General features: G+C 42.0%; 1 protein-coding gene across 4 annotated transcripts in view; it reads right to left on the bottom strand.

The window, feature by feature from the left end:
* Window positions 1-7319: 7319 nt before the first annotated feature.
* The window catches only part of GSK3B (glycogen synthase kinase 3 beta), a 431638-nt gene continuing 411851 nt past the window's right edge, over window positions 7320-27106 (bottom strand). For 2 of the 4 annotated variants that reach the window (XM_033941322.1, XM_033941323.1), the window contains exons 10-12: window positions 12068-12166; window positions 11585-11680; window positions 7320-11104 (exon numbers count right to left, since the gene is read on the bottom strand). In XM_033941322.1, the coding sequence (XP_033797213.1) occupies window positions 11037-11104; window positions 11585-11680; window positions 12068-12166 (263 nt within the window). In that variant the 3' untranslated portion in view covers window positions 7320-11036. The remainder of the gene's footprint in view (window positions 11105-11584; window positions 11681-12067; window positions 12167-27106) is intronic. The other 2 variants (XM_033941324.1, XM_033941325.1) reach the window with 1 other exon arrangement.

The following is a 27106-nucleotide window of genomic DNA, read 5'->3' on the forward strand; positions in this document are numbered from 1 at the left end:
GTTTCTTTGTTAGCTTTCTTTATCAATGCTTTGCATCTAACTTGCCAGCAGTGTTCCCTCTAAGCGGGCGGGTGTTGTGAGCAAACTTTTTTCACTGTGAGCTAAAAATATCGGGCGCCAGCAAGTTATGAGCCAAATAAATATGTTGCTTTCTACCACAGAACTTCCTTACGTTTGTATGGAATCTATCCCCTTTCAACTTTAGAGAGTGCCCTCTCGTTCTCCCTGCCTTAGCTACTAAGTCTATTCCCTTCAGTACCTTGAATGTTTCTATCATGTCCCCTCTCAATCTCCTCTGCTCAAGGGAGAAGAGGCCCAGTTTCTCTAATCTTTCGCTGTACGGCAACTCCTCCAGCCCCTTAACCATTTTAGTTGCTCTTCTCTGGATCCTTTCGAGTAGTACCGTGTCCTTCTTAAAGTACCAGTGCTGGACGCAGTACTCCAGGTGAGGGCGTACCATGGCCCGGTACAGCAGCATGATAACCTTCTCTGTCTCTTCAGTCCAGCATCTGCCCCTTCCATTCACTGTCTGTCTTTCCCTGCCATCTCTCCTCCTGCCCCCCCCCACCCCCCAATTTGGTCTAGCATCCATCATCTTCCTTCTGTTCCCCTCATGGTCTGGCATCTCTATCCTTCCCTCCCCCCTGTGGTTTTTAGCATATCTCTCTTCTCATTTCCTCCACTCAGATCTGATCATTCTCTGCTCTCTCTTCCCTTTTCTTCTCTGGTCTTCCTTCTCTATTTTCTGCCTCCATCTAAATTAAATTCTTTCTTACTATTTAGTCCCGTTTCCCTCTTTTCACTGTGTCTACACACAGCTTGTCACCCCTTTCCCTCACCCCTCCATTATCTTACTATTTTCTTCCCCCTTTATTTATCTCCTCCTTCCATCCAGTATGTGTTCTTTCCCCACTTCCATTCAGCATCTGCTCTCCCTTCTCAACTGACATCCATCTGCCTTCTGCTCTCTCTCCCTTCTTCTCACTTCCATCATCTGTCCCCTTCTCTCTCTCTCTCATCTCCTCCATTCCATCATCTGCCCCTTCTCTCTCTCTCTCTCTCTCCCCCCCCACAACTTCCATCATCTGCCCCCCTTCCCCTCACCTTTGTGGGTCACTTTCTTTCCCCTGAGGGTGGCTCATGTCACAGGGGAAGCTTTGGCCGAGCAGAACCGCTTGATTGACAGTGGAACTTACTTGATTGATGTCGATGCTGGGGCCCGTTGCCGTTTGAAGGAAAAAAAAAAAGGTGGAAAAAAGGAACCTGTAAAGGCGAGAGGAAGGGAAACCTCCAGGACAGCTGCTTTTTGCCCTCCTTCAGCGGCCCAAGAGTTCAGACCAGCAGCGGCAGCTCTGTATGCTTTTAACTTCGGCACAGAGCTGCCCCTAATCAATAGTTTAGCGCGGTTTCATGAGGCAGCCTCGGGGCCTTTGATAGCCTGAAGGGAAACCTCCAGGACAGCTGCTTTTTGCCCTCCTTCAGCGGCCCAAGAGTTCAGACCAGCAGCGGCAGCTCTGTATGCTTTTAACTTCGGCACAGAGCTGCCCCTAATCAATAGTTTAGCGCGGTTTCATGAGGCAGCCTCGGGGCCTTTGATAGCCGACCCGCTTCGATGATGCGATGTGGGCCGGCCTAGCAAAGGCCCCGAGGCTGCCTTATGAAACCGCGCTAAACTATTGATTAGGGGCAGCTCTGTGCCGAAGTTAAAAGCATACACAGCTGCCGCTGCTGGTCTGGAGGTGCGGAGACAAGGCAGGAGGCAAACGCGGTGGAAGGCAGGAGTCCCGGCGAAGGCAGGAGTCCCGGCACAGCGACTGCAACAGGAAGTTGCAAGTCAGCTGACGCCGGCCTTTCGTTGCGGCGGGGACCGAATCCTTCGCGGACCGGCAAGATTTTGTTTGCGGACCGGCGGTTGAAGAACTGTGCTCTACACTGTGTGCGCTGTGACGAGAAACATGTGCGCTGCGAGGTAATATTTTGTGCGTCAGCGCACCCCAGCGCAGCTTAGCGGGAACACTGTTTAATGCCAGTGCTTTTTTTTTTTTTTTCTCTCTCTCTCTCTCTAATAGCCTCTTTTGCTTCACCTTTACACCATGCTGACTCTCGTTTCCTTTTCTCTTCACCTTTGTTAATACGTGGAATACATCTGGTTTAGGCTTCCATGTTGGAATTTTTAAACATCACACCTGGTTTACCACTGATCCTTTAAAACTTCTTTTTAACCATTTTCCTCATTTTATCATAATTGCCCTTTTGAAAATTAAGTGCTGCTATAGTAGATTTCTTTAGCGATGCCACTCCAGATATCAGCTTAAATTTATCTTGTTATGATCACCATTTCCCTGCATTCCACTAAGGACCAAATCTAAAATAGCTCCCTGTCTTGTCCGTTCTTGGGCCAGTTGTTCTAAGAAGCAGTCATTTATAACACCTAGGAATTTTACCTAACATTCATCTAACCTAACATTTATCCAATGTTGGGGTAATCGAAATCACCATTATACAATTGCCCAATTTACCAGCTTTCCTAATTTCTGAAAACATTTCTTTGTCTGCTCATTCTGTATCAGGGGATAGTAGTATAAACCTACCTGTATATTTGTTTCGTTCACAAGTTCAGGAGAGATATGATAGAGGTCTATAAAATACTGAGTGGAGTGGAAAGGATAGATGTGAATCACTTGTTTACTCTTTCCAAAAATACTAGGACTAATGGGCATGCAATGGAAACTACTAAGTAGTAGATTTAAAACAAACTGGAGAAAATATTTCTTCACTTAACATGTAATTAAACTCTGGAATTTGTTGCCAGAGAATGTGGTGAAAGCAGTTAGCTCATTAGGGTTTTAAAAAAAGGTTTGAATAATTTCCTAAAGCCGTCCACGCAATGTGCGGCGGCGGCAAAAAGGGCAAACAGAATGCTAGGAATGATAAAGAAGGGGATCACAAACAGATCAGAGAAGGTTATCATGCCACTGTACCTGGCCATGGTGCACCCTCACCTGGAGTACTGCGTCCAGCACTGGTTGCTGTACATGAAGAAGGACACGGTATTACTCGAAAGGGTCCAGAGAAGAGTGACTAAGATGGTTAAGGGGTTTGAGGAGCTGCCGTACAGCGAAAGATTAGAGAAACTGGGCCTCTTCTCCCTCGAACAGAGGAGATTGAGAGGGGACATGATCTAAACATTCAAGGTACTGAAGTGGATAGACTTAGTAGATAAGGACAGGTTGTTCACCCTCTCCAAGGTAGGGAGAACGAGAGGGCACTCTCTAAAGTTGAAAGGGGATAGATTCTGTACAAACGTAAGGAAGTTCTTCTTCACCCAGAGAGTGGTAGAAAGCTGGAACGCTCTTCCGGAGGCTGTTATAGGGGAAAACACCCTCCAGGGATTCAAGACAAAGTTAGACAAGTTTCTGCTGAACAAGAACATGCGCGGGTAGGGCTAGTCTTGGTTAGGGTGCTGGTCTTTGACCAGAGGGCTGCCCCGTGAGCAGACTGCTGGGCATGGACCACTGGTCTGGCCCAACAGTTGCAATTCTTATGTTCCATAAACTATTATTGAGATAGTGTAAGGAAATTCACTGTTTATTCCTAGAATAAGCAGTATAAAATCTGTTTTACTCCTTGGAATCTTACCAGGTACTTTTGGCCTAAGTTGGCCACTTTTGGAAACAGCATACTGAGCTTGATGGATCTTCAGTCTGTCCCAGAGTATGGCAACTTTTATATTCTTATGTAAAAAGTCACTTCTAAGAAAAGAGATTACACTGATTTTAGAGTAAGCAAAGAGTCAAGACATGGTTGTATGAACAAAATTTCTGTTACAATGGAATAGCCTTGTGATAACCTGATTTAATGGGACAAAATGCAGCATGAATTTAACTAAGGGAATCCTTGCCTAACCATTCTGGGGTTTTTTTTTTAAGGAATGTATAAACATGTGGATGAAGGTGGGCCAGTTATTTGAATGCATGTTTTACAAAGAACATTGCGATCAGAAATGAACATTTAGGTTAGGATGTGCTAAATTCTGCTAATGTTGTTTCTCTCGTGAAATATGTACTACTATGTTCCCCCGAAAATAAAACACTATCTTATATAATAATTTTGGGTCCAAAAAACGCACTAGGGATTATTTTCAGATGTCTTTTTTGTGTGTGTTCAACAATCATCTCTCACCCATCCCCTTGTGCAGTATTTTTCTATCCCTCCCTCCCATCCCCCTACCCCCTGTGCAGAACCCTGAAAACAATCATTATGTTGCGTTAGATCTAATCTAATCTAAGCATTGTTCTTGTATGCCACAACTTCCCTATAAAATAGAGCTTTAAATGGTTAACAAATAAACAAATCACAGATCATCCTTAAACAAACTGAATTTTAGATGTCATAACGTTTCTGAAATAAAAAAAAGTCTTAAGTTCTTTGTGGACCAGATAATATGAAGCCATTCCCCCATGCAGCAGAACTGACAACCCCGCTAACCCATCTCTCCCTCCCATCCCCCCATGCAGCAGAACCCCGATGGCCTTCCCACCACGAGGCTGACATAACTCTGTTCTAAAAAGCGGCGGCGGCAGCAGCACTGAACAGGCTGCTTTGCAGTCTTCCCGTGGGGCCTTCCCTCTGCCATCATCAGTGGCTTCTATGTGCTTAGTGGCTTGCATGTGAAGGAACAATTTCACAATTTTCACATATCAGTAGAACCATTTCCACATGTAGTCAGGAAGTCTTGGCAGCTATTTTCATCACTGACAGAGCATGGGCAGGAGTAAGTAGGATTGCTCCTGTCCCAGCGCTGCTGCTGCTAGACCACCAGGGAAACAAGGTAGGCATGGGTTCTTTCCTCTGGGTGCCTGTTCAGAAAGGGAGAGGGAATGCTGCCTTTTCTTGTTGGAAGGGGGGTGGGCTGAAGGTATTTTTTATTAACAATTACTAAAAACAAAAGAAAAAAATGAAATGTCCAATCATTGCAGGGGGCATGCTGATGGTGGGGGCAAGTCTCCCAGTGCGTGTGTGTGTGTGTGCTAGGCTGATAGGAGCGATGGCAGAAGCAAAGAAGGAGCATTAGTGGGAGGGAGAGTGATAGGAATAGTACTTTGGGGAGAACGCAAATATAAACAGACCCCGGAAGCAATCCAGAAAATTGGGAGTTTGGATAATCAACATTCCACTGTATGTGTTTTTTTTAAAGGGTAAACAAAGTGCCATGAAGTTACTAAATAGTACATGTAATAGAAATAGGAGAGTGTCGGGCAGCTTTTATGTGGTACCCAGACTGTGGAATTCCTGCTCTTTATCCTCTGGAGAAAATTTTCATAAATTATCACCTGAAAGTGCTGCATGTGTGCTTGATGCAAAACAGAGAAGACAAGAAGTGAAGTTTAATGTTATTAATTACCAATTTAAATTTAATTTAGTTGAGACATGGTCTTTCAGAAGTTATAGCAGTTTGCATTCAAGATGCTCTCTCTCATTTTATGCAAAAATTGCATATACAACATGTTTGATTTCAAGCACCAATGCGGCTTTTAGAAGAGCTTCAAAACGTGGCTCTTCTGTAAATGACAGGTTGTAAATTATTTAATATAATATTGGTGGAGAGGGTTATTTTACGTTGTAATGATATATGCTATTATTTGTTTTAATTGTACTTTGCTTTGAGACACCATTATGGAGATACAGCAGATTATCAAATTGGGGTGGGGTGGGGACACTGCCAGAGGTTGTAGTAAAAAGTTATTAGTGTAGTTATGTTTTATTAAAACTTAAATTCATGGAGCAAAAGTCCTTATCCTATTATTAATACAGACTTTGTGAAAGTCACTACTTATCCCTAGGAGGTAAGCAGCATGGTATCTTGCTTACTTTTTGATGAACCTTTGCTCTGATCCAGTATGGCAGTTCCTATGTTTTTGTTTTCTTTTGTGTACTGTAATTTAAATGTATAAAAAATTCATGTTATGCTTTCTTCTGTAATCTGTGCTATATTGCAAAGTAAAGGCAGAATGTCATATATAATAAACAGGTGTTGTTTCAATAGGTTCCTTGTATTCTCTCACCAATTCATCATAGACCATGTACGCTGGGGAGAGGGATTGGGGATTTTTCTAAATAAGACTGTTGGCTCGTACTAGGAGGTAGCTGTTGCTCTTTTTTCTATCTGAATCAAAATACATTTTTCTTTGTTACTATATTTAGAGCAACAAAGAAAAATGGCATTTATGTTTCCTGTTTCAAAATCTTCATTAAAGCCTAGCCAGTCCTTCCAGCTCTCTAAGAAAATTCAAACTAACAAGATTAATCCTCTGCAACACAACTAATTCACACTAAGCTGTTTTGAAGTAGGGGAAGAATGAAAGAGAAGAGTAAGAGAAAGCACTCAAAGATCACACAGAGGTTTTGTTTTGTTTTTAATATCATTTTCAGGCTAAACTACATTTTATTTAATGCAAATTACAGTACCAGTAACTATTTCTGAACAGTCACATAGAACAAAATGTATTTACAGAAGGGGAAGGAGGAAGAGAGAACAGGACCAAAACATTAAGCATACTTTCCACAACAACAAAAAAATTTTTTTAAATGAAATAAAATTTCAGTCACAGAGGCATTCAAGTAGTAATAATCGTATACAGTTTTCTTTAATCAAGACATTTTGCTCAAGTGTATACAATAGTTTATATATAACCCACAGTCCTTAACTTTTTTTTTTAATATATCTTTTGATTCTGTTCAGATAGAAGTGGTCACGCTAATTTGTATGTGTAGGCCAAGTAATCCATCAGCAGTACACTTATGAACTCAAGTTTTATAAGCAAGCAAAAATATATAGCGAGAAAGAATTACACAAGGAAGCTACATTTTAAAACAAAACTCATAGGTAGAGAATGATACGGGGACAAATTTTCCCCATCCCTGTGGGATCTCTCTATTCCTGTCCCACCCCTGTGAGCTCTGTCCCTGTCCCATTGCTGCGAGCTCTGTCCTCATCTGCACAAGCCTTGAACACTTCAAAATCATAAGTGTTCGAGGCTTGAGTAGTTAAGACAGAGCTTGCAGGAATGGGAAAGAAACAGAATTCATGGGGATGAGGATATTGAGATCCCCACAGGGACTGGGACAAATTTGTCCCTGTGTCATTCTCTATTGCCCTTATTTTGCAATCTCACCAAGTTCCTGTTTTGCTTTTTATTAAAGTTTTGCTAAAACAAACTATGATCATTTAATATGAAACCCTCTTTCCCTTCTCCACCCTTATGAACGTAAGGACCAAAAGGATCTATTTTACTTGCAAGAAAAAAATTGGATTCTGATTTATTTTACTTTTCTGTGCTTTTTTTTTTTTTTTTTTTAAACTTAGTGGCTTAGAAACAAGGGTTTTCTTGGTGAAAGTGAAGTCCCTGGTCATACTATATGAATCTATTCCTCACGCCCAAATACGACACTCATTTGGAATATATTTTTTAAAAGCAACAGAATAACAAGCAAATGGGATCTATCAACATTAAGAAAACAATGAATTAAATCTCTAACTTGAAAATTAAAACATTTAGAATGAAGTCCATTGATGGGGATACTATTAAACTATACCCCAAAGAAACAGAGTAGACATTCAATTTTTAAAGATATATGTTTACATATTTTCTTAAACCAAAAACCTCATATCTTATATGATCAAGAAAAAAAAAAGTTAGAAGAACAATAACCCATGGTTTATATTTAAACTTTTTATTCAAATTCAAGACCACCTTGCTGGATTACTTGGTGGAAAACACAAATGACCTGATCTTTATCATAAGCCCTACAACTGGGCTAACTGATTACTGAACAGGTACAGTAGGACCAAAAGTACTTTTCTTCTATTATCACCAGGTTCTATTCCATTTACAAAGCCCAATCTTTTCTCAACCTTTCCTCAGTATGCCGAGTAGATGGGCTTACAAAGTAACAGGAAGTACCTGAGCATCATCCACTCCACATCACAGGAGTAGGGGAAGGTTAGGGAGACGAGCAAAACTGACTTAAGTCACTAGCCACCATCTACAGGATTGGTGCCATACACAGAACAAGGATTATGATAACTAAAGTTGGTTACTGCCAATGGTAGACATAAAGTCGAAGCCATGGCTTCAACAAATGTAGGACTTTTTTTCCACTGCTACTGAAAATGGTATTATTAACCTTAAAAAAACCTTAGAATACGTCAGGGTATGGGAAATAAGGACACAATGTGTAGAGGGGAAAAAGGAACATTTTGAAACCCATGGAAGCAAAGGCACTCCAAACTATATAGATACACTATACATTGCTAATGTTATTGTTACAATAATACAGGCTGGCACCTACTGTACAGAGTTAAAACTATATGGCTTTAACAAGCTCGTCTACTTACACTTGTCTGATTATTAAACAGAATCAATGCCCTGAATGGTAACATTTTGCTCATTAATAACAGTTCCTGGGTCCACATATTTACATAAAAAATAAAAAACATTAAAAATTAAAATAATAAAAATGTACAAGCTTGGATTTGGTGGGGAGCTTTATATTTACAATTTTTTTTTTTATTTGTTTTGTTTTTTATTTTATTTAAGGTTTCTTTTTTTTTTTTTTTTCTTTAAATAAGGATCTGGAATCTCAGGTGTACAAAATAATTCCAGCCAAGATCCTTTATGAAAGCATCTGATCTGACTGCACCCCCACCCATTAAGCAAGAAAATGTAATAAAAATATAACTTCATTTTCTGTATTACCCCTTTCTTCCCCATGAAGAAATACATAACCAAAAAACAAAGTGGTTCCTGAAACAAGCAAAAATTTTTTGTAGCAAAAATCGATAATAAACTGTCAGCAAAAGTCCATGCTAATACAGGGTGTTAATTATCTGCTCTAGCCAGCTAGTTTTACAACACATTCGCCTGCAATGATGCCCTGTCTTCTGGGTCTTGAAAGTATGGTCTAAAAGAGAAATTTGTGTGCATGTGCTTCAAATACATACTTCCAGATTTGCTTACTGAACATTATCTTTAATTAAGACTTTAAAGCTTTATTTAGGTCCTTGTTACATGCTGAGCACTTCAGACATATCCTTCCTCCATCAAAAATCTGCCAAGGACTGATGGGCTTCGGAGTTAAGCCAAATAAAGGGAGACCTTTAAACTTATTTTATAATCCAAAAGACATATCTGATAGTGGCATCTCTCTCATAAAAAATGCTGCAACTCCCACGGATACTGGGACTGAAAAGCGTTTGCGCACTTCTGCACCTTTTTGCTGCTTTGTGGTTGGCCTTAGTTGTGATAAGGGCATCAAAGCAGAAAGGAAACTGCTGTAAAGTGGGAAAAACAAAAGACCATTTTGTGCCTTTGAAAAATCAAAGATTAAGTGTCCAGATGCAACTGGATGAATTATGTCCATTTGTTTATTCTGAATGAATATATATATTCAACCCACAAGGTGGTGGTCCTCATGAGTACTGATGAGTTATTTTTATATACTTCAAAGACTGATCACCCTCTTCAAGGAATATTGCTTTTAAATGTGCAAACAAAAAACAAAACAAAAATCAGATGCTTGAACCAATCTCAATGTAACACCTTACCCCATACTTAATAGAAGTATGTATCATTCTTATTTTTTTTCACTTTCATATGCTAGACAACATATTTAAAAAAAAGTACTGAATATATGTATACATGTATGTACACACCCATATTTTATATACAATAGTATCTGGATGTATGTGCACTTATTTACAAATAAACGCACACATTTATGTAGTCCACTTTCTTATGCGTCAGTAGGTACAGGTAACTGTGGATATTTTGATGCTCAGTTTGTCTACCATTTCAATATCATAATAGCATATCTGACATGCAGCAATAAATAAGGATAGATAAAAAAGCATGAGGTTAAAAAAAAATTAAATACAAAGTCTAGATTTGGGCTTAAAATTAAAACTATAGTGTGGATATTTGCAATCCTGCCTTCTCTCAATAAAATTAATTAAAAATAAACCAGTAGATTGTTAACAGTTCACATTATAAAACCGCTGTGTCAGCAAGCCCAGAGGCAATAGCTCAAAAGCACCTTCCACAGTCGCTGTGTCAAAGGGCATCTAAATAGCCCTCCACTGCAGTCACGGTCCAGGTGCCTCCTCCTCTGAACAGCAGAGTTGACTGGCCCACACACTTTGTTGCTACAACTGAGCTCCACTGAAGCTAGCAAAGTTTTGACTTTTTTTTTTTATACTGAAACTGCTTGAAGGACTTTTCTTCACCATCTACTGAGACCAGCTCTTAATTGATATTTAACTAAAACAAAACATCTTTTACTGGAAACGTCAAACTCCAATCATACTTTTTTTTAGCCCTGGCTTTTCGTGCTCTCTCTCACCTTCTTCTACACACCCACCTGTAACCAAAGACAATTCTTCAAAATCCAAACATGAGGTTCAAATATAGAAGAAATGATTAGACTGGTTTTCAGTTTCATTTGCTAAGCTCCCAACCAAATTCAGACTGAATGACACTAAAGCCTCAAGACTTCACTTTATAAAGGGAAAAATATGGAGAAAGAGACAGACAAAAGGGGAAGGAGGAACCAAGTTAAATTAGGTTGAGCAAAAAGGCTGGGGTTTTTTTTTCCCCCCCAACACTGCCATTGGGATGGTGAGCATGAGGCAAGAGTCATATTTGGAAACACAGCAGCAGATGCTGAATACAAAACTGCCACAGGAGATATGTATTTTTTTTCTTCCTCAGCATTTATCCCCTATTCTCTCCTACTTCCTGGGACTCCCTCATAGTAAGCTTACAGCAAGACTGGTATTTATAGATATAAAGGTTAAATAATAATAATAGAAAAAAAAAAAAAAACTGAACCACTAAAAGGAACAGATTTTTCTTTAAAAAAAATCTCTCTTCTTCTTTTTAATATTTTCTCTCAAAATCTGACCAGTGTTGCAGAGTGAGACTCAATAACTGGTGTTTTCCCAGCCCTCCCCTAAGCTGCTGTGGCCCCTGATTGATTCAGGTAGAGTTTGAGGCAGATGCGGAAGCTGCATTGTTGGTCTGTCCACGGTCTCCTGCATTTGCATCTGTTGAAAGAGAGAAAGTGGGAGAGAAATGACTTATAGAGAGGTACTGGTATAACTGAACACAACATATCTAAAATTTTCAACATAAAAGCAAAATTAAGGAAACAAATTTCAAAAATAGTTGCATGTACACATATATTTATATCTTCAGAAATAAACTTACAAAATGTACTTGGTTACTAACTGGACATCACCATGTGATTCAGTCTTTGCAAACCTGATTGCTTTGCAGTGGTGGTCAATAAAGGCTTTCAAGGGATTCAATGAATCCCTATCCTGCTGTGACTTTTTTTTTTTTAAGTTTGCAGCAATAGCCCTTCTTTCTCACCTCCCACCCCACTTCCGGTGTGGGTTCAGCACCTCACCCATCTTTCCCTCTTTCCCCAACCAAATCCAGCATCTCTTTTGTCTGCCTGACTTCTTCACCCCCTCAAAGGATGCAGTGCCTCGTCCTTCTGTCCCCCTTCTACATGCTCATACCTTGCTCTTCTTCCCTCTCAGTATGTCTCCTCAAGTTGGGTCCTTCAAACCTGAGCTCTTGGCTGGCTGACGCTAAAGCCTTTCCTCTGTTGTGTCCTGTCCATATATAAACAAAAGTTACACCAGAGGGGGATTGGATGTTGCAGAGGGAAAGCTCCAGTTAGCAGTAACATGCTGTCTGGGCTGACACCACTGCTGGTAAAGAGCTCAGCTTTGAAGGGGAGGGGGAGTGAATAAAAGGGAGAGGAAGTGCAATTGTAGCAGGGAGGGAGAGAAAGAGAAGTACTGGACTCGCAGAGAGGGACAGAAGTGAATGATGCTGGACCCATGGAGGGTGGGGGGAAGGCAAGAGGGGTGCTGGACTCAAAGCAATGAGTCCTGAATACTTGATTATAGACGGAAAAAAGAAAAAGAAATGGTAGAAAACAGAAGTGGCATTACTCTTAAGAAGGAGAATTTTAAGACTTATAAGCTAAAGCTCACCTGAGGCTCCTGTAACATTTGTAGGGGTTGAAGCAACTCCTGGACCCCGAGCATGAACAGGGATGAGAACGGCAGCCAGAGAGGGGTTACCTGACAGCTCTGGGAAAGATACAGTACATGATGGTTAATTTATATACTTTCCAAAAGATCTTTACACCTTGTCTGTCACAGAAACTAGAAAGAGCCAGTGTCAGCTCAGCCATTCCAAGCCCATTAGTGACCAGTTCATATACCATGTGTGAAGGTTACAAAGTGGTCATATAGTTTTTACCACTATGCTTCAACGGCATGAATAATACGATGTAAGATGATATGGCCATTTTTGAGCTTCTAGTGGGGAAAAAGTTTTCGACTCAGTTTTTAATTCACCCAGTGTCCCCTCCCTCACACCCTCACCTGCCAGGTTCTGCACCCAGCCCCCTTCCCTCCCTGCCCTGCACTCAGTCCCATTCCCTACCAGGCTCTGAACACTGTTCCCCCCCCTCCCTGCCAGGCTCTATACCCTGTCCCACCTTCCTTCCCTATACCCTCTTCCCACTAAAAAGAGCCAACCTCATCCGTGATGTTACAATGGCTTGATTGTCCTGTACTCCCCTCTGCCCTCCAACCCAGCCATCAGATTAACCATTCCCCTTAACTGAAACCACCTAGTGGTAGGCCAGGACAGGAGGGATCTCTCGTCTCGAGCCCTGGCCGACACCAACAATTACCACCCTCGTGTACCTTTTCCCTGGTGGTCCAGCGGTGTATCCCACACTGAACCCCTCCTGTAGATTATGAAGCTAGTAGTCAGCGGCATGCAGGAGTGAGCTTTTCGTGCTCCCGGTTGGCCCTGCACCACTCCTTGATAAGCTGCTGCGAGAACCGCAAATCCCACGAGAACTGGCTGCAACCTATCAAGGAGCAGTGCATGGCCAGCCGGGCGTACGAAAAGCTTGCTCCTACATGCGGCCCAGGTGCGCCGCTGGCTACTAGCTTCGCAATCTGCAGGAGGGATTCAGCCCAGGATACACTGCTGGACCACCAGGGAAAAGGTACCCGAGGGGGAGAATGTGGGAGGGTGGTAATTGTTAGTGTTGGCCGGGGCAGGATATGGAGGGATCCCTCTTGTCCCAACCTAAAGCAGGCCTGCAGGAAATCCAGGAGGGTTTCGGGTGGTCACTGGGGGATGACCCAAATATAGGACGAGACCCCCATTTTGGGGCCATTTTTTTGGCCCAAAAATCTCATCCTATATTCGAGTATATATGGTACTATTGAGGCCTTAACTCCTGCATCCTTGTCCTAACTGCTGCAAATTGCCCATTCAGGGTATCCCTAATGAATATGAGAGATCTGCATGGATATTACTTTCATTGAATGTGAATCTTGTGCATATTCATTAGAGATATCCTGAAAGTCTGGGCTGTTTGCAGCACTCGAGACTTGAACTTATGCATCCCTGTGTTAAGATCTCTATCTCCTTTATTTTCTACACACACGTTACCTTCTCTAGCTTACAGTGACCCTCCTCTTCTGCTAAATAATTTATAGTCATGTGAAAAAATTAGGACACTCCATTAAATATTCAGATTTTTTTAAAAGAAATGTTCACATATCGACATCAAATCTTTTTTTTATCTATCTCTGAAAAAGAAAGTGATGTAATTGCAGGTAAACAACAAAAATTTTCCTTGATTTACTCATGAAATAAAAGATATCCACAAAAATGTGTATTCTAACTGAAGAATAAATTAGGACACCCTACAACCTAACTGCAGTGAGATGCTTCTTGTAGCCATCTACCAGTCTTTGACATCGGTCTGAGGAAGTTTGACCCACTCCTCAATGCAGAATTCTTTCAGATGTGAGATGTTGGTTTCTTGCATGTATAGCCCATTTCAAATCACCCCACGGCATCTCAATGGGGTGAACAGGGCTTTGACTCGGCCATTCCAGGACTCTCCAATTTCTTAGTTTTTAGCCAGTCTTTGGTGGATTTACCGGTACGTTTCGGGTCATTGTCGTGTTGCAGAGTCCAGTTCCACTTCAGCTTTAATTTTCTTACAGATGGTCTCACATGTTCCTCAAGCACCCTCTAATACTCGGTAGAATTCATGGTGGATTCTATGATTGTGAGCTGGCAAGGTCCTGCTGCAGCAAAATTGGATTTTTGTAATGCTTTGTTTTTAGGTATGGCTAAATCTAAAATATGGGTGTTACAGGTAGTGCATAACACAGCAGTGAGGATGATCACTAGGGTATCTCGATATCAACATATATCCCCAGTGTTAAAACAGCTGCATTGGCTATCTGTTATGTTTCATATTGAATACAAAAAAAAAAATTTTGACGATTGTATATCAGGTAATATACAGAAAGGCACCTTGGTACTTGATATGAATTTTAAGGAAATACCAGCTCACTGACCAAGTTCTGTGGGGATTTGGTTAGTATGTTTCCTGATGTCTCAAGAGCTACCCAGTTTAGAAGAAAAGAATTTCTGAAATTGAGAACTAGAGTACTGGCACTTGAGGCATCATTTTATTTGAAGTTTCCTTGTAAATGTTTGGTTAAGATACAAGATACTGAATTTGTTTTTTGGGATCCCATTCAACTGCAACAATTTTTGGTAGCTCGTGAACAGAAGTGAGATTTCTTTTCTTTTTCTTTTATTGATGAGGAATTAGGGTAGGAATGTCTAAAATGTCCTAATTTAGTTGGGAATGATTTGGGTTCATTGGAACTCAACTCATTTCTTAGTTTTTCCTTAATACTTAGTTGGTAAATAAGCAATATGTTTCCCCTTTTAGTGGGCTTGTAAAGGATTGTTTTTTGTATTATTTGTTGTACTGAAAACTTGAATGGAAACCTTTTTTCCTTGATATCTTTATGATATTGTAAATGTATTAAACCCAATAAAAAAAAAAAAAAAAGGAAATACCAGCTCATTCTTTGCGATCAGAATCTGCAATGGGGTTAATTCTTGGGAATGTATTTGAGGTACATTAAAAAACCAAACAAACCCTAGATGGAAGCAATTTCAGTAGCAAGTCCTTGGTTATGGAATGACTTAAATGGTTTGTTAAGGTTATGCCAAGATTTGAAGTGTTTTAAAAGATCTTTGAAAACTCATCTATTTGTTAAAGCATATTTTTTAGATTGGTAACCCTTTGATTCTATTGAATCTGTAAAATATTTTAAGTTTATTTGTGTTGATGTATTGTCAATTTGCTCTAGTGGAATAGAAAATTTTTTAAATAGTTAGATTGTAATAATTAGATTGTGAGCTCTTGCATGTTTAATGTACAGAGCTACCATTTGTCTGGTTGTGCTGTAGAAATAATAAATAGTAGTAGTAGTAGTAGCAGTAGAATAGAGAAGGAGATATGCTGGACCCACAGATGGAGAGAGAAAGTTATGCCAGACCATGAAGAGGGAAGGGGATAGAGAGGGAGAAATGCTGTACCCTGGGTGTGGAAGCAAGGAAAAGAGAGAGGGGAGAGAAAAGGCACAAATAGGAAATTCTGGGCATAGAGTAAGAATACAGGGTATTGTTGTAAAAGGGGTGGTCTGAGACACTATGAAGGCAGATGCTGAACAGGGACACAGAAGGGACATCCTGGATAGGACAGATAAGAATGCAGCGATAAGATGGATGGCAGACATGAAGAGAGAAGAAATGCCAGAGGCTGTTTTGTAAGGGGCCTTTCTGTCAAGGCTATGCTTGACTTCTTTGAAGGTGTGAATAAACATGTGGATAAAGGTGAGCAAGTTGATATTGTGTATCTAGATTTTCAGAAAGCTTTTGATAAAGTTCCTCGTGAGAGGCTCCTGAGAAAATTAAAGAGCCATGGGATAGGTGGCAAAGTTCAGTTGTGTATAAGGAATTGGTTATCACATGGAAAACAGAGGGTAGAGTTAAATGGTCATTTTTCTCAATGGAGGAGAGTAAACAGTAGAGTGCCGCAGGGGTCTGTACTGGGACTGGTGCTATTTAACTTATTCATAAAAGATCTGGAAATTGGAATGACGAGCGTGGTGATTAAATTTGCAGATGACACTAAACTGTTCAAAGTTGTTAAAATGCATGCAGATTGTGAAAAATTGCAGGTGGACCTTAGGAAATTGGAAGACTGGGCGTCCAAGTGGCAGATGAAATTTAATGTGGACAAATGCAAAGTGATACAAATTGGGAAGAATAACCTGCTAGGGTCCAAGAAAAGGATGCTAGCGCTCAAGAAAAGATCTTGGTATCATAGTAGACAATATGATGAAACCTTCTGCCCTATATGCGGCAGCGGCCAAAAATCAAAGAGGATGCTGGGAATTATTAAAAAAGGGATGGTTAACAAGACTAAGAATGTCATAATGCCCTTGTATTGCTCCATGGTGTGACCTCATTTGAAGTATTGCGTTCAATTCTGGTCTCCTTATCTCAAGAAAGATATAGTGGTGCTAGAAAAGGATCAAAGAAGAGCGACCAAGATGGTAAAGGGGATGGAACTCCTCTCGTACGAGGAAAAACTAAAACGGTTAGGGCTCTTCAGCTTGGAAAAGAGATGGCTGAGGGGAGAAATGACTGAAGTCTACAAAATCCTGAGTGGAATAGAACGGGTACAAGTGGATCTATTTTTCACTTCTTCAAAAATTACAAAGACTAGGGGACACTCGATGAAGTTACACAGAAATACTTTTAAAACCAATAGGAGGAAACTTTTTTTCACTCAGAGAATAACCTCTGGAACGTATTGCCAGAGGATGTGGTAACAGCGGATAGCGTAGCTGGTTTTAAGAAAGGTTTGGACAAGTTCTTGGAGGAAAAGTCCACAGTCTGTTATTGAGAAAGATATGGGGGAAGCCACTGCTTGCCCTGTATTGGTTTAAAGGTAAGAAATGGGACTAGATACCAAAACTTTTTTCCATAGAGTAATAGTTGATTAAATGCAAAAGCCTCAGTCCCACCACTCCACCGTTGTTAGGATTCTGAACCGCGGGAAGAAATTACGTGGTGACTTTCATCATTGGCTCTTGTGCATTTACCAATAGTCCAATACTAATATCTCTAGTTTTTTATATATATTTAAATATTCATTTTCTATTTTTCTTCAGCTATTTTATCATGACATGTTTCGCGCCGTTGCGCTTTATCAAGGGTCTCCCGAGGTGGCTGCTGTCATCCAACTCCAAATGTAAGCTAGAGAGCCTGAGCAGCAGAAAGGAGGAGCTAATCTACATACCATCCTGCAAAGCCTGCTGGGAGCTGTCCACTAACTTTGAGGGAACAGTGGTGCTGAAAAGGACAGGTCCAGAGCAGAAGGCAAGCAACCCTTGAGAGGAATGCTGGTCTTTGACCTAACCCTCGGAAAGCCTGTTATACTGACCTAACCCTCGGAAAGCCTGTTATACTGACCTACCTGGTAGACCTTGGGGGTGATCAGGAAGGTACCCCAGGATTGACAACTGGCAGAGGGCCCAGTGGTGGTGTGAGTGACAAGAGACCCCTCATGGACAGTGCATGGGGGGACAAGAAGTAAGTCCCTGGAAGAGCCCTCAGACAGAGATTGGCTGGGAAACAGTCCTCAGGGCATGTGCCTGGGAAGAAACGACTGGGAGGAGTAGCTGGAGGGCCCGGTAGAGCCTGGAGCCCAGGGAGGGACTCAGGCTTGATGACCGTTGGAGGGACCAGTAAAAAAGAGTCCAGGACCTATAGGGACTCAAGAGGTCAGGGAGTGCCGGGACTGGCAGTGGACCCACAAGGAAAGCCAGCAGAATGGAGGTCCAAGGCTGATAGAGGTCTGGCAGGGCTGGTAGCAACCGGCGGAGAGATAATAACACTGGGAGTTGCCGGAAGACCCAGAGGGCCAACTGGGAGTTGGGAGAGGACGAGCTGGAAGAACTATGGAGTCCAGAGAGGACCCGGAGATGACCAGGAGGAACCTGGTCGGAAGTGTTAAAAGTGTATGAATGGTGTGATGTTTAACCATGTTTGTTCCAATAGAGGCTGGTGGTAACGGAACAACAAAGGTACCTGGGGACAGATGTGTGATGGATGTTGACCGCTTGGCCCGATCACATGATGACAATGTGCTTTAACTTCTACCAGTTATGTTTTATGTAGTTTATGTACAGGTTTTGGTTGTATCTCCTACATATTTTCAGCAACCCCTTTCCACCTTCCCCCAGGTAGCCAGCATCTCCTATCCCCTTTCTTTCTCTACCCCACCATGAGGTGACCAGTATAAAGTCAAGTGAAAAAATTAGGACAGCCCATGAAATATTCAGTTCTTTCTTAAGAAATGTTCACAATCGGTCAAATCTTTTTTTTATTTATCTCTTGAAAAGAAAGTGATGTAATTGCAGGCAAACAACAAAAGTTTTCCTTGATTTACTAATGAAACAAGAGATATCCACAAAAATGTATATTCTAACTGAGGAATAAATTAGGACACCCCCACATATCCTCCCACTTAAAGTGGCTCAAATCACACACAGGTGTTTCACATCAGGTGCACATGATTAGTGAACACCATGGTGAGATCAAAAGAACTGTCTGAGGCCTTCAGAAAGAAGATTGTAGCAGCTTATACATCTGGTAAGGGATTTAAAAAGATCTTGAAAAAATTTGACATTAGCCATTCCACAGTTTGGAAAAGAGTGTACAAGTGGAGAACTTTCCAAACAACTGCCAACATGCCCAGGACTAGCTGTCCAAGCAAGCTGACCCTCAGAGCAGACCGCAACATGCCAAAAGAAGTCTCCAAAAACCCTAAAATGTCATCACAGGACCTAGAGCAGGCTCTTGCTACTGTTGATGTGAAAGTGCATGCCTCTACAATCAGAAAGAGACTGCACAAATTTAACTTGCATGGGAGTTGTGCAAGGAGGAAACCTTTGCTCTCTAAGAGAAACATCAAGGCCAGACTTAAGTTTGCCAAAGAGAACATAGACAAACACCAGGACTTCTGGAAAAGTGTTCTATGGATAGATGAGTCTAAAAGTGAATTATTTGGACACCAAAAAAGAAGACATGTTTGGCGTTCACCAAATATAGCATTCCAGGAAAAGAACGTCATACCAACTGTGAAGCATGGATGTGGACGTGTCATGGTTTGGGGATGCTCTTCTGCAGCAGGACCTAGCCAGCTCGCCATCATAAAATCCACCATGAATTCTACCGTGTATCAGAGGGTGCTTGAGGAACATGTGAGTTCATCTGTAAGAAAATTAAGGCTGAAGCAGAACTGAACCCTGCATCAGGACAATGACCCAAAACATACCAATAAATCCAACTGGCTGAAAACTGAAATTGAGAGTCATTATTGTTCCCAATCCTGTTATTTTCCAAGCAATTAGCACCATTTTCTGTAACCTTTCCTGGAAATGTCTAATTTTCTTCTGTAATCCACCTAGAACTGTAAGGTATAAGCAAAATAGAAGTCACTAATGTAATGTAATGCTGTGGGGTGTTTTGAAACCGGCAAGAAACCCCTCAAACATCTCACAGCTGAAAGAATTGTGCATTGAGGAGTGGGCTAAACTTTCCTCAGACCAATGTCAGAGACTGGTAGATGGCTACAAGAAGTGTCTCACTACAGTTATTTCAGGCAAAAGGGGGTAACACTAGCTATTGGGGTGTAGGGTGTCCTAATTTATTCTCCAGTTAGAATATAAATTTTTGTTGTTTACCTACAATTACATCACTTCATTTTCCAGAGGTAAATAAAAAAAGATTTTGACATAGATATAACATTTCTTAAGAAAGAACTGAATATTTCATGGGGTGTCCTAATTTTTTCACATTTGACTGTATGTCCTATCCCTAATATTCAAACTCCACCCAGGTGGCCAGAATCTGATTTCCCCTTCTGACTTCCACCCCCTTTTAGACCTCCGGCTATCACACTACACCCAAACAGGTATGAAGCTGGAGGAGAACTGAATGCTGTGAAGGGCTTTTAAGCATGGACCTGTGCTCAAACACTGTCATACCTGTCCAATCTCATACAGCATTCCTGTAAGGTGGTGTGGGACATAGCTGTACTTGAATGTGGACCTATGATTGAAAGCCCTAGGCAGCACTCTGTTTTCTTTAAGCTTTGGGCTGGAAAGTGGTAGGATGACAGCATGGTGGCAGGTACATCAGGGAAGGGAAGAGAGGGTAGTCTTTTTTCTGTGCTTCTCCTCTAGGCAATGACACAATACCCATTTCCTACGGTTAACCTGCAGCAACCGCAGGAACAGGTAAAAGTTTGCTCCATTTACCACAGGTACAGGAATAAAGTTTTTTACCACTCTGCAGGAGTAATAAAAGACTTTGATCCTGTGGGTGACACCCCTTTGCCATGATTACAGCTTCCCACCAACCCTCTCCCCTCATGGGTCTGGCGGCTCCAGCAGGCTTCCCTCCCTTCTTGCTGCTGGCATATACCTTGTAAAAGAGTAGCTGATCCCTACATAGGTCTGCTCGATGGTGCTCACTGCCTTCCCCTCTGCTGGGTGCCTCCTTAAGACACAACTTCCTCTTTTCACAAAGGAAGTTGAATCATAAGGAGCTTCTCAGCAGCAGGAAGGCTGCGAGCACTGTTGAGCAGACCTGTGTTGAGATCGGCTTGCTCTTCTACAAAGTGCCAGCAGCAGGGAGGGAGAAAGGCTGGACCCAGAGGACCTACAAGGGGGGGAGGAAGAGAGGGAAGCTAGAATCATTGGCCCTGAGGAAGAGAAGGAGGGAATGCAAGGCAAAACAGATGCTGGAGCAGGAGGAAAGGGCACAGGTGGAAGAGCTGTGGCTGAAGGGAAGGGAGAGAGAGGTGCTTGACATATGGAAGAGAGAGCTGGAACTGAAGGGAAGGGAGAGAGCTACAGGAGGAGCTGGAGGGAAGATGAGAGGTGATGCACGTGTGAATGGAGAGCTGCTAGAGGGAAGGTAGAGAGGTGCTGGACCTGTTGGGAGAGAGGCTGAAGAGAAGGGAAAAAGAGATGCCATATTAAGTGGATGAAGGAAGAGGGAATTAAATGCTGAACACACAGCAGAGAGAGGGAGAGACAGAGGTATCAGAAATAGAGGGGAAAATAATGGGCATGGTGAGAATAGGGACAGGGACAGAAAGGGAGATGCTGTATAGGAATGGTACATGGAGAGAGAGGGGTAATGCCAGACATGGGAGGGGATATATGGACACAGAGGAAAAGTGCTAGATGTGGGAGAGATAAGAACACAGAAGAGAAATGAGTAATACAGGACGTTGAGTAGTTATGATAAATATAGGGAGATGGACACGGGAGATGCTGGACAGGGAAGTATAGAGGACATAGAGAAGGGAAAGATAGGTACACAAAGATGGAAGATGGATGGTGAGTACAGAGAAGAAGAAATGTCAAATGAATAGGAGATCATAGTGAGTGAGTTAAGAGAAGACAGAGGGAAACAGAAACCAGGCCTGGGACCAACTTAACTTGAAAAATAAAATGACCCGACAACAAAACATAGAAAAAATAATTTTATTTTCCTTTCTGTGATTAGAATATAGGAGAACTGAAATGATTATCCTATCAATGCTGGTGTTAGACATGGGTAGGGCCCAAGACAGACATTACAAGGTGGTGCAAGAAGAACAATCTGAAGAAAACTCAAATAATCTGGAGAGGAGCTGAAATCCCCAAATAACTACTCAAGTAGGTTGTGCATCAGCAAACTCTTTCAAAGAACTAAATCCTTCCCCTTAGGCGATTTTGAATTTTTTTTTCTACAAGCAGCCGGAACTGTGTATGGCTGCCGAAAAGTCCTCTTCTGACGAAAACCAGAAGTTGCGTCAGAGGAGGACTTTCCAGTAGCCACACGCATCACACGGCTCTGGCTGCTTGTAGAAAAAAAAATTATAAATCGCATGAAGGGGAAGGGAGGAAGATGTCTGGAAGGACGATGGCGGCGATCTTTAGGAAGGAGGGAGGGGGCTGCGCGCGTTACTTCCCTTAACTACAGAGACAAGGTCATTCACCACTCCATGGAGCGGTGAATGGCCTTCTCGCCATACCTGCAGTGACCATTTTTTCCCTCCACTGCTTTGGCGGGTTACCTGTGGGTAGTCGCAGCTAACCATGGGTAACAGCCACCATGTCATTCTCTACCACCTACCACTGTGCTCGCCCTCCTGGAGCTGCCGACATCCCCACACAGACCACCGGTGATCCACTCCAAGCTGAGCCAATGTGGGGCCCCGAGCATCTATGCATGCCCAAGGACCGGTGGCTCCCGCCCTCTACGAGAATCTCAGAGGGGGTGAGAGCTGGCAGACCCTGCACATGCAGACGCTCAAGGCTCTCACTAGCCCAGCACAGAGCGGATCGCCAACAGTCTGTGCATAGATGACAAAGGCTCTGGGGAGCGAGCACAGCGGTCAGTGGCTCCGTGCATGGTCCTTATTCAATGCACATATGGTTTTTAAGTCCAGTTTATCTAGTCTGGTTATTGTTTACTTTTTATTCCATTTTATCATTCTGGTTATTATTTACTTTCTATAAATAATGATTGTTGCTTTTTAAATATTATGATTATGATTGTTTTAATAAATAATTGTTGTTAGTCTATTTTATTATGCATAACTTTTTATATTTGCTTTCACATTTTTTTAGATTTGCTCAAACATTTTTCTCACTCCTCATTATATTTTTGATATTTTTAGTTTATTTCTGTTGCGGTTTGCTTTGAGACCTTTACAAAGTAGGGTATGTTAGATTCATTTTCCCCATTTGCATTCCTATGCACTTGCAATTCTTTGTTCTTGCCCACAACTCACTGTCTTTACCTTTTGGTTTGGGAAGAGTACACTATTAACACCACAATTCATATACATGCACCGCACTTATTTGTATGTCCTTTTATTGTTTTTTATGCACATTATATGGTTGTCATCCACCACTCACATTTTATTGTTTATCCTTTGTAACATCTGTCATAATGGCTAATATATTTTTATTTGTTTAAAATGATGTTATTGTAAACGTTGTGTGGTTTTACACTAATAAAATTATTTGTGTTAAAACTTATGGCAAGGATGTCATCTTTGTAGACTGGCCCACCAGGATCACCCAAGTTTCTAATCTAGGTTTACATTCGAATCAACCATTTTTCCTCCCTTTTGGGGGGGAATTTGAGTCTCGACTTATATTCGGATTGTCTTATATTGAGTATAGACGGTATATATGTTAACCTGTAACCCGTTCTGAGATCTTTGGAGACAATGGGATAGGAAACAAATTAAATAAATACAAATTCTTTCCTGAGCTAGACAAGCTAGAAAAATGTGTTCTTTTTACAAGCTTTTGATATTAAATTTGAAAATGACTTGGGATTCTAAACCCAATTTTCACATCCCTTTAAAGATGTTCATTTACATCAGGTCCTTTATTTAATGTATTTATATACCCTATTCTCTCTAATAATCACCAAGGCAAATATTAGAAACACCAGGTTCTCTGAAGTCTAGGGGGGTGATTAATGGAAGTATTCTCTCTGGTTCTCCTCCACCCTGCCCCCTGTGATGACCACAATTTCTATCTCCCATCCTGCCTCCTGCAGTAATTGGCTTTGTACTCCTCTACCCCCCCTCCCCTGCATCTCTCTTCTTACCTCATCTTGAGGTTATGGTGCTGGGCTGGTGTGGGACCTTATCTGCGCTTGATTACAGCCTTTAGCATGCTCAGATCCTTAAGGTCCTGTACTGGCCCAGTATAGAATCTCAAGATCAGGTAAAGAGAGAGATCTGATTGCCTCAGGGGGAGTTGGAAGGTGGAGGAGAGCAATGCCAAATGGGAAGGGTGGTGCAGAGAATTATTGGAGAAATTTTGATTTGGTTTTAAAATCAAATGTTAATTGTGTTTTGAGTCCTGAAGCAGGGGGTGGGCAATTGGAGGTGGGTGATTATTGGAGAGAATAGGGTACACGATTCTTGGGGGGAGCATGGCTAGGTGGGAAGAAAGAGATGGTTGCAGATGTATGGCTTAAAATACATCTGTGCATTGTTTTTAAAAAAAAGTATCATTAAAAGCATAAGAATTGCTGCTGCTGGGTAAGTAGTCCATTGTGTCCAGCAGTTCGCTCCCATGGCGGCCCTTAGGTCAAAGACCAGTGCCCTTAGTCAATTCAGTATGCAACATATCAATATCTTCAGTTTATTAGGAATTATCATGTTAGACTACAAGCTGCTACATGTACATTGCTATAGAAATGAATATTTGTGGTGTCTAGATTAGTGCCACTGCTCAAAGACAGACAATATAGTTATGGAGATAATGCAAGCACTCTTACAATGCCTAAAGGAATCATTAATGCATATTCGTGGATATAGTCATAAAATATCTACAGAAAATGGATACTGATTTCTAGTGTTTATATCTGTGCCTATGATGAAGATGTAGTCTTAACTATATTAACTCCAAAAGGTCAGAAATTTTTATACTTAGCTCTTTCTGGAAAATTAGGAGAGATAAGGTTTTGAATATCCTAGCTATCTTGTGAAAGAATTAATTGAAAACCTCATCTTTCTATGATAATTCTGATTATCATATCAATGTGGATGCACACAAGGGCACAATATTGCCAAGGATATAAGCTATTAAATTGCCTACAGTAAAAAGGGTTCCAAAATAGCAATCTACTAACTAGGGTAGGGCTTCCCAAACTGTGGACTGAGAGTCAAAATGGAGCACATTTGGAGTCAAGACACTAGCGGGTCCTTCGCAGAGATATCATGGGCTTGTGCCTTAGGGGGTGTCATGCACTTTCTGAGACTGCAATAATGGGGTTGCAGCCAAAGAAAGATTGTGTGATATGTACTTCAGTTGAAGGAGCGAGTGGGGAAGCATCGGTGTAGACGCTCTAGTACAACCTTCACCCGCCAGTGATCTCTTGTATGTGTTCCCACCTTGGCCAATGATAGATCAAGTCATTTGAAGAATAGGGACACATTGAGGGCTGGCGATCCACATGGCTCCAAATTGGCCATGTTGTCCATGGTACATGGATCTAGTCCGGCTGCAAAGAAATCAGAGTCTGAGACTCCCTTCTCCGTCTGATGCTGCTCTCACAGGGCCAAATTGCCTTAGAGAATCCAGAACACTTTGGGCTTATGGCATGGCTCTTTGAGTACAAAAAGGACACTCAGAGGTGGTCACAGCTGCATTCCTTCACTCCAAACAAACAGCTACAGTAGTGGCTTATGCAAAAGCCTTGAAATTATTTCAACACTGTTGTTCGGAGCAGCAGATAAGAGCTGGTTAGGGCTCTGAAAGCAGTGATCCTTTCATTCTTTCAGGAAGGTCTAGCAAAAAGCTTGGTAGTTAGTTCCTTAAAGGTCCAGGATGCCAGTCTATACTGAGAGAGGTTTCTTCTTGGCCTCTCACTCGGATATTTCTAGGTTTCTGAAAAGAGCAATGTGGTTGTGTCTGCATGTGCATCAAACTTCATGTAACCTTAACCTCGTGTTGATGGCTTCAATACAGACATCCTACGAGTCCCTACAGAAAGCCCAAGGTAAGAGCTTGGAGCTCCGAGACACGTCTTGCTGAGGTAATGGCAACCAGAAAAACTGCCTTCAGTGTCAGGTTCAAGAGAGAAACTTCTTTCAGAGGCTCAAACGGAGGCTTGGTGAGGCCAGAGAAAACCAAGTTAAGGTCCCACAAAGGGAATGGCAGTTTGATTGGTGGTTTAATGCAAAGAGCACCATTTAGAAATCTGGCCACATCAGGGAGAGACAAGAGAAGGACTATGGTCCCGGATTCTGAAACAAGAAAACCCGGCGACTTGGACCCACAGAGAAGTCACAGTGGGCCCTTTATCAAGGCCTGCCTGAAGAAAGGCGAGCATCACAGAAATAGGAGTGCAATACGGTTCCACACTTTCTTGGTCACACCAATGTTGGAAAGTGTTCCACGCTTTAGCTTAGACAACTTCTTAAATTTCAGAAGAGTAGAAATGAAACCATTTAAGTATTTCTGGTGGGCCGGGAATATCAGAATGTGCAAGTAAGCTTCCGTGAGATCCAGAGAGGTGAGCAACTCTCCTGGGGCCACCACTGCAATGACAGAGTGTACTGTCTCCATGCGGAAACATGGAATCCCGAAAGCTGTAATTACATGCTGAAGATCTAGAATAGGCCTCCAATCATCAAAGCCTGTCTTTGGCACGATAAAGTATATGGAGTATCTGCTTGAGCCTGAGAGGTTGGCCAGCACCAGCTCTATAGCTTGAATATCCAGCAAGTGTTGTACAGTGGCTTACATTTCGAGTGCCTTGCCCAGCCATCCTGTGGGAAAGTCCTCAAACCAATCCATCAAAGGCCGTGCAAATTCCAACTTGTAGCCAGACCAAATAATGTCCAAGACCCACTGGTCGGATGAAATGGGAACCCAAGAAAGCTGAGAGTCTGCCCACGATCCATAGAGGAGCATTCCTCGGCCTGGTGTCATTATGCCTTTTTGGCGGAGGGCGCAGAATGGGAGGTGGATGGCTGGGTTCACCTGTAGCTGGAGTACTGTTGCCAGGAGCTCTGGGAAAATATCTGAGGTGTGGTGCTCGGGTGGGAATGCCTGGAGCCATGAAAATTAGAATATCCATGACTCTAGTGGGTTTGGGTCTCCTATCAGATGGGGTCTTAGGGCAACAGTCCATCACAGAATTCATGAGGTCATCCAGGTCTTTGCCAAACAATAACTGCCCCTTAAAGGGAAGTCTAGTCAAAGTAGCCTTGGAAGTAGAATCACCAGCCCATTGTCTGATATAGAGCATTCTGCGAGCAGAAATGGAGCACACCAACACTTTAGCCAGAACCCCGCATAAGATCATATAAAGTGTCAGCAACATAATCACCCACAGCCAAAAGGAGTTGAGGAGGGTCAACAGCCTCTTTCTCCAGGGTGTGCAGCCAAGACAGACAGGTGCATGTGACAAAAGATACTGCCAAAGCAGCTTTAATGCCCAAAACAGCTGCATCAAACTACATCCACAAGGCAGTCCTGCATATCTTTAAGCACCACACTACCTTCACTGGAAAGAGAGGTGTG

This window comes from Geotrypetes seraphini, chromosome 4, assembly GCF_902459505.1.
Source record: "Geotrypetes seraphini chromosome 4, aGeoSer1.1, whole genome shotgun sequence".
Lineage (NCBI taxonomy): Eukaryota > Metazoa > Chordata > Amphibia > Gymnophiona > Dermophiidae > Geotrypetes > Geotrypetes seraphini.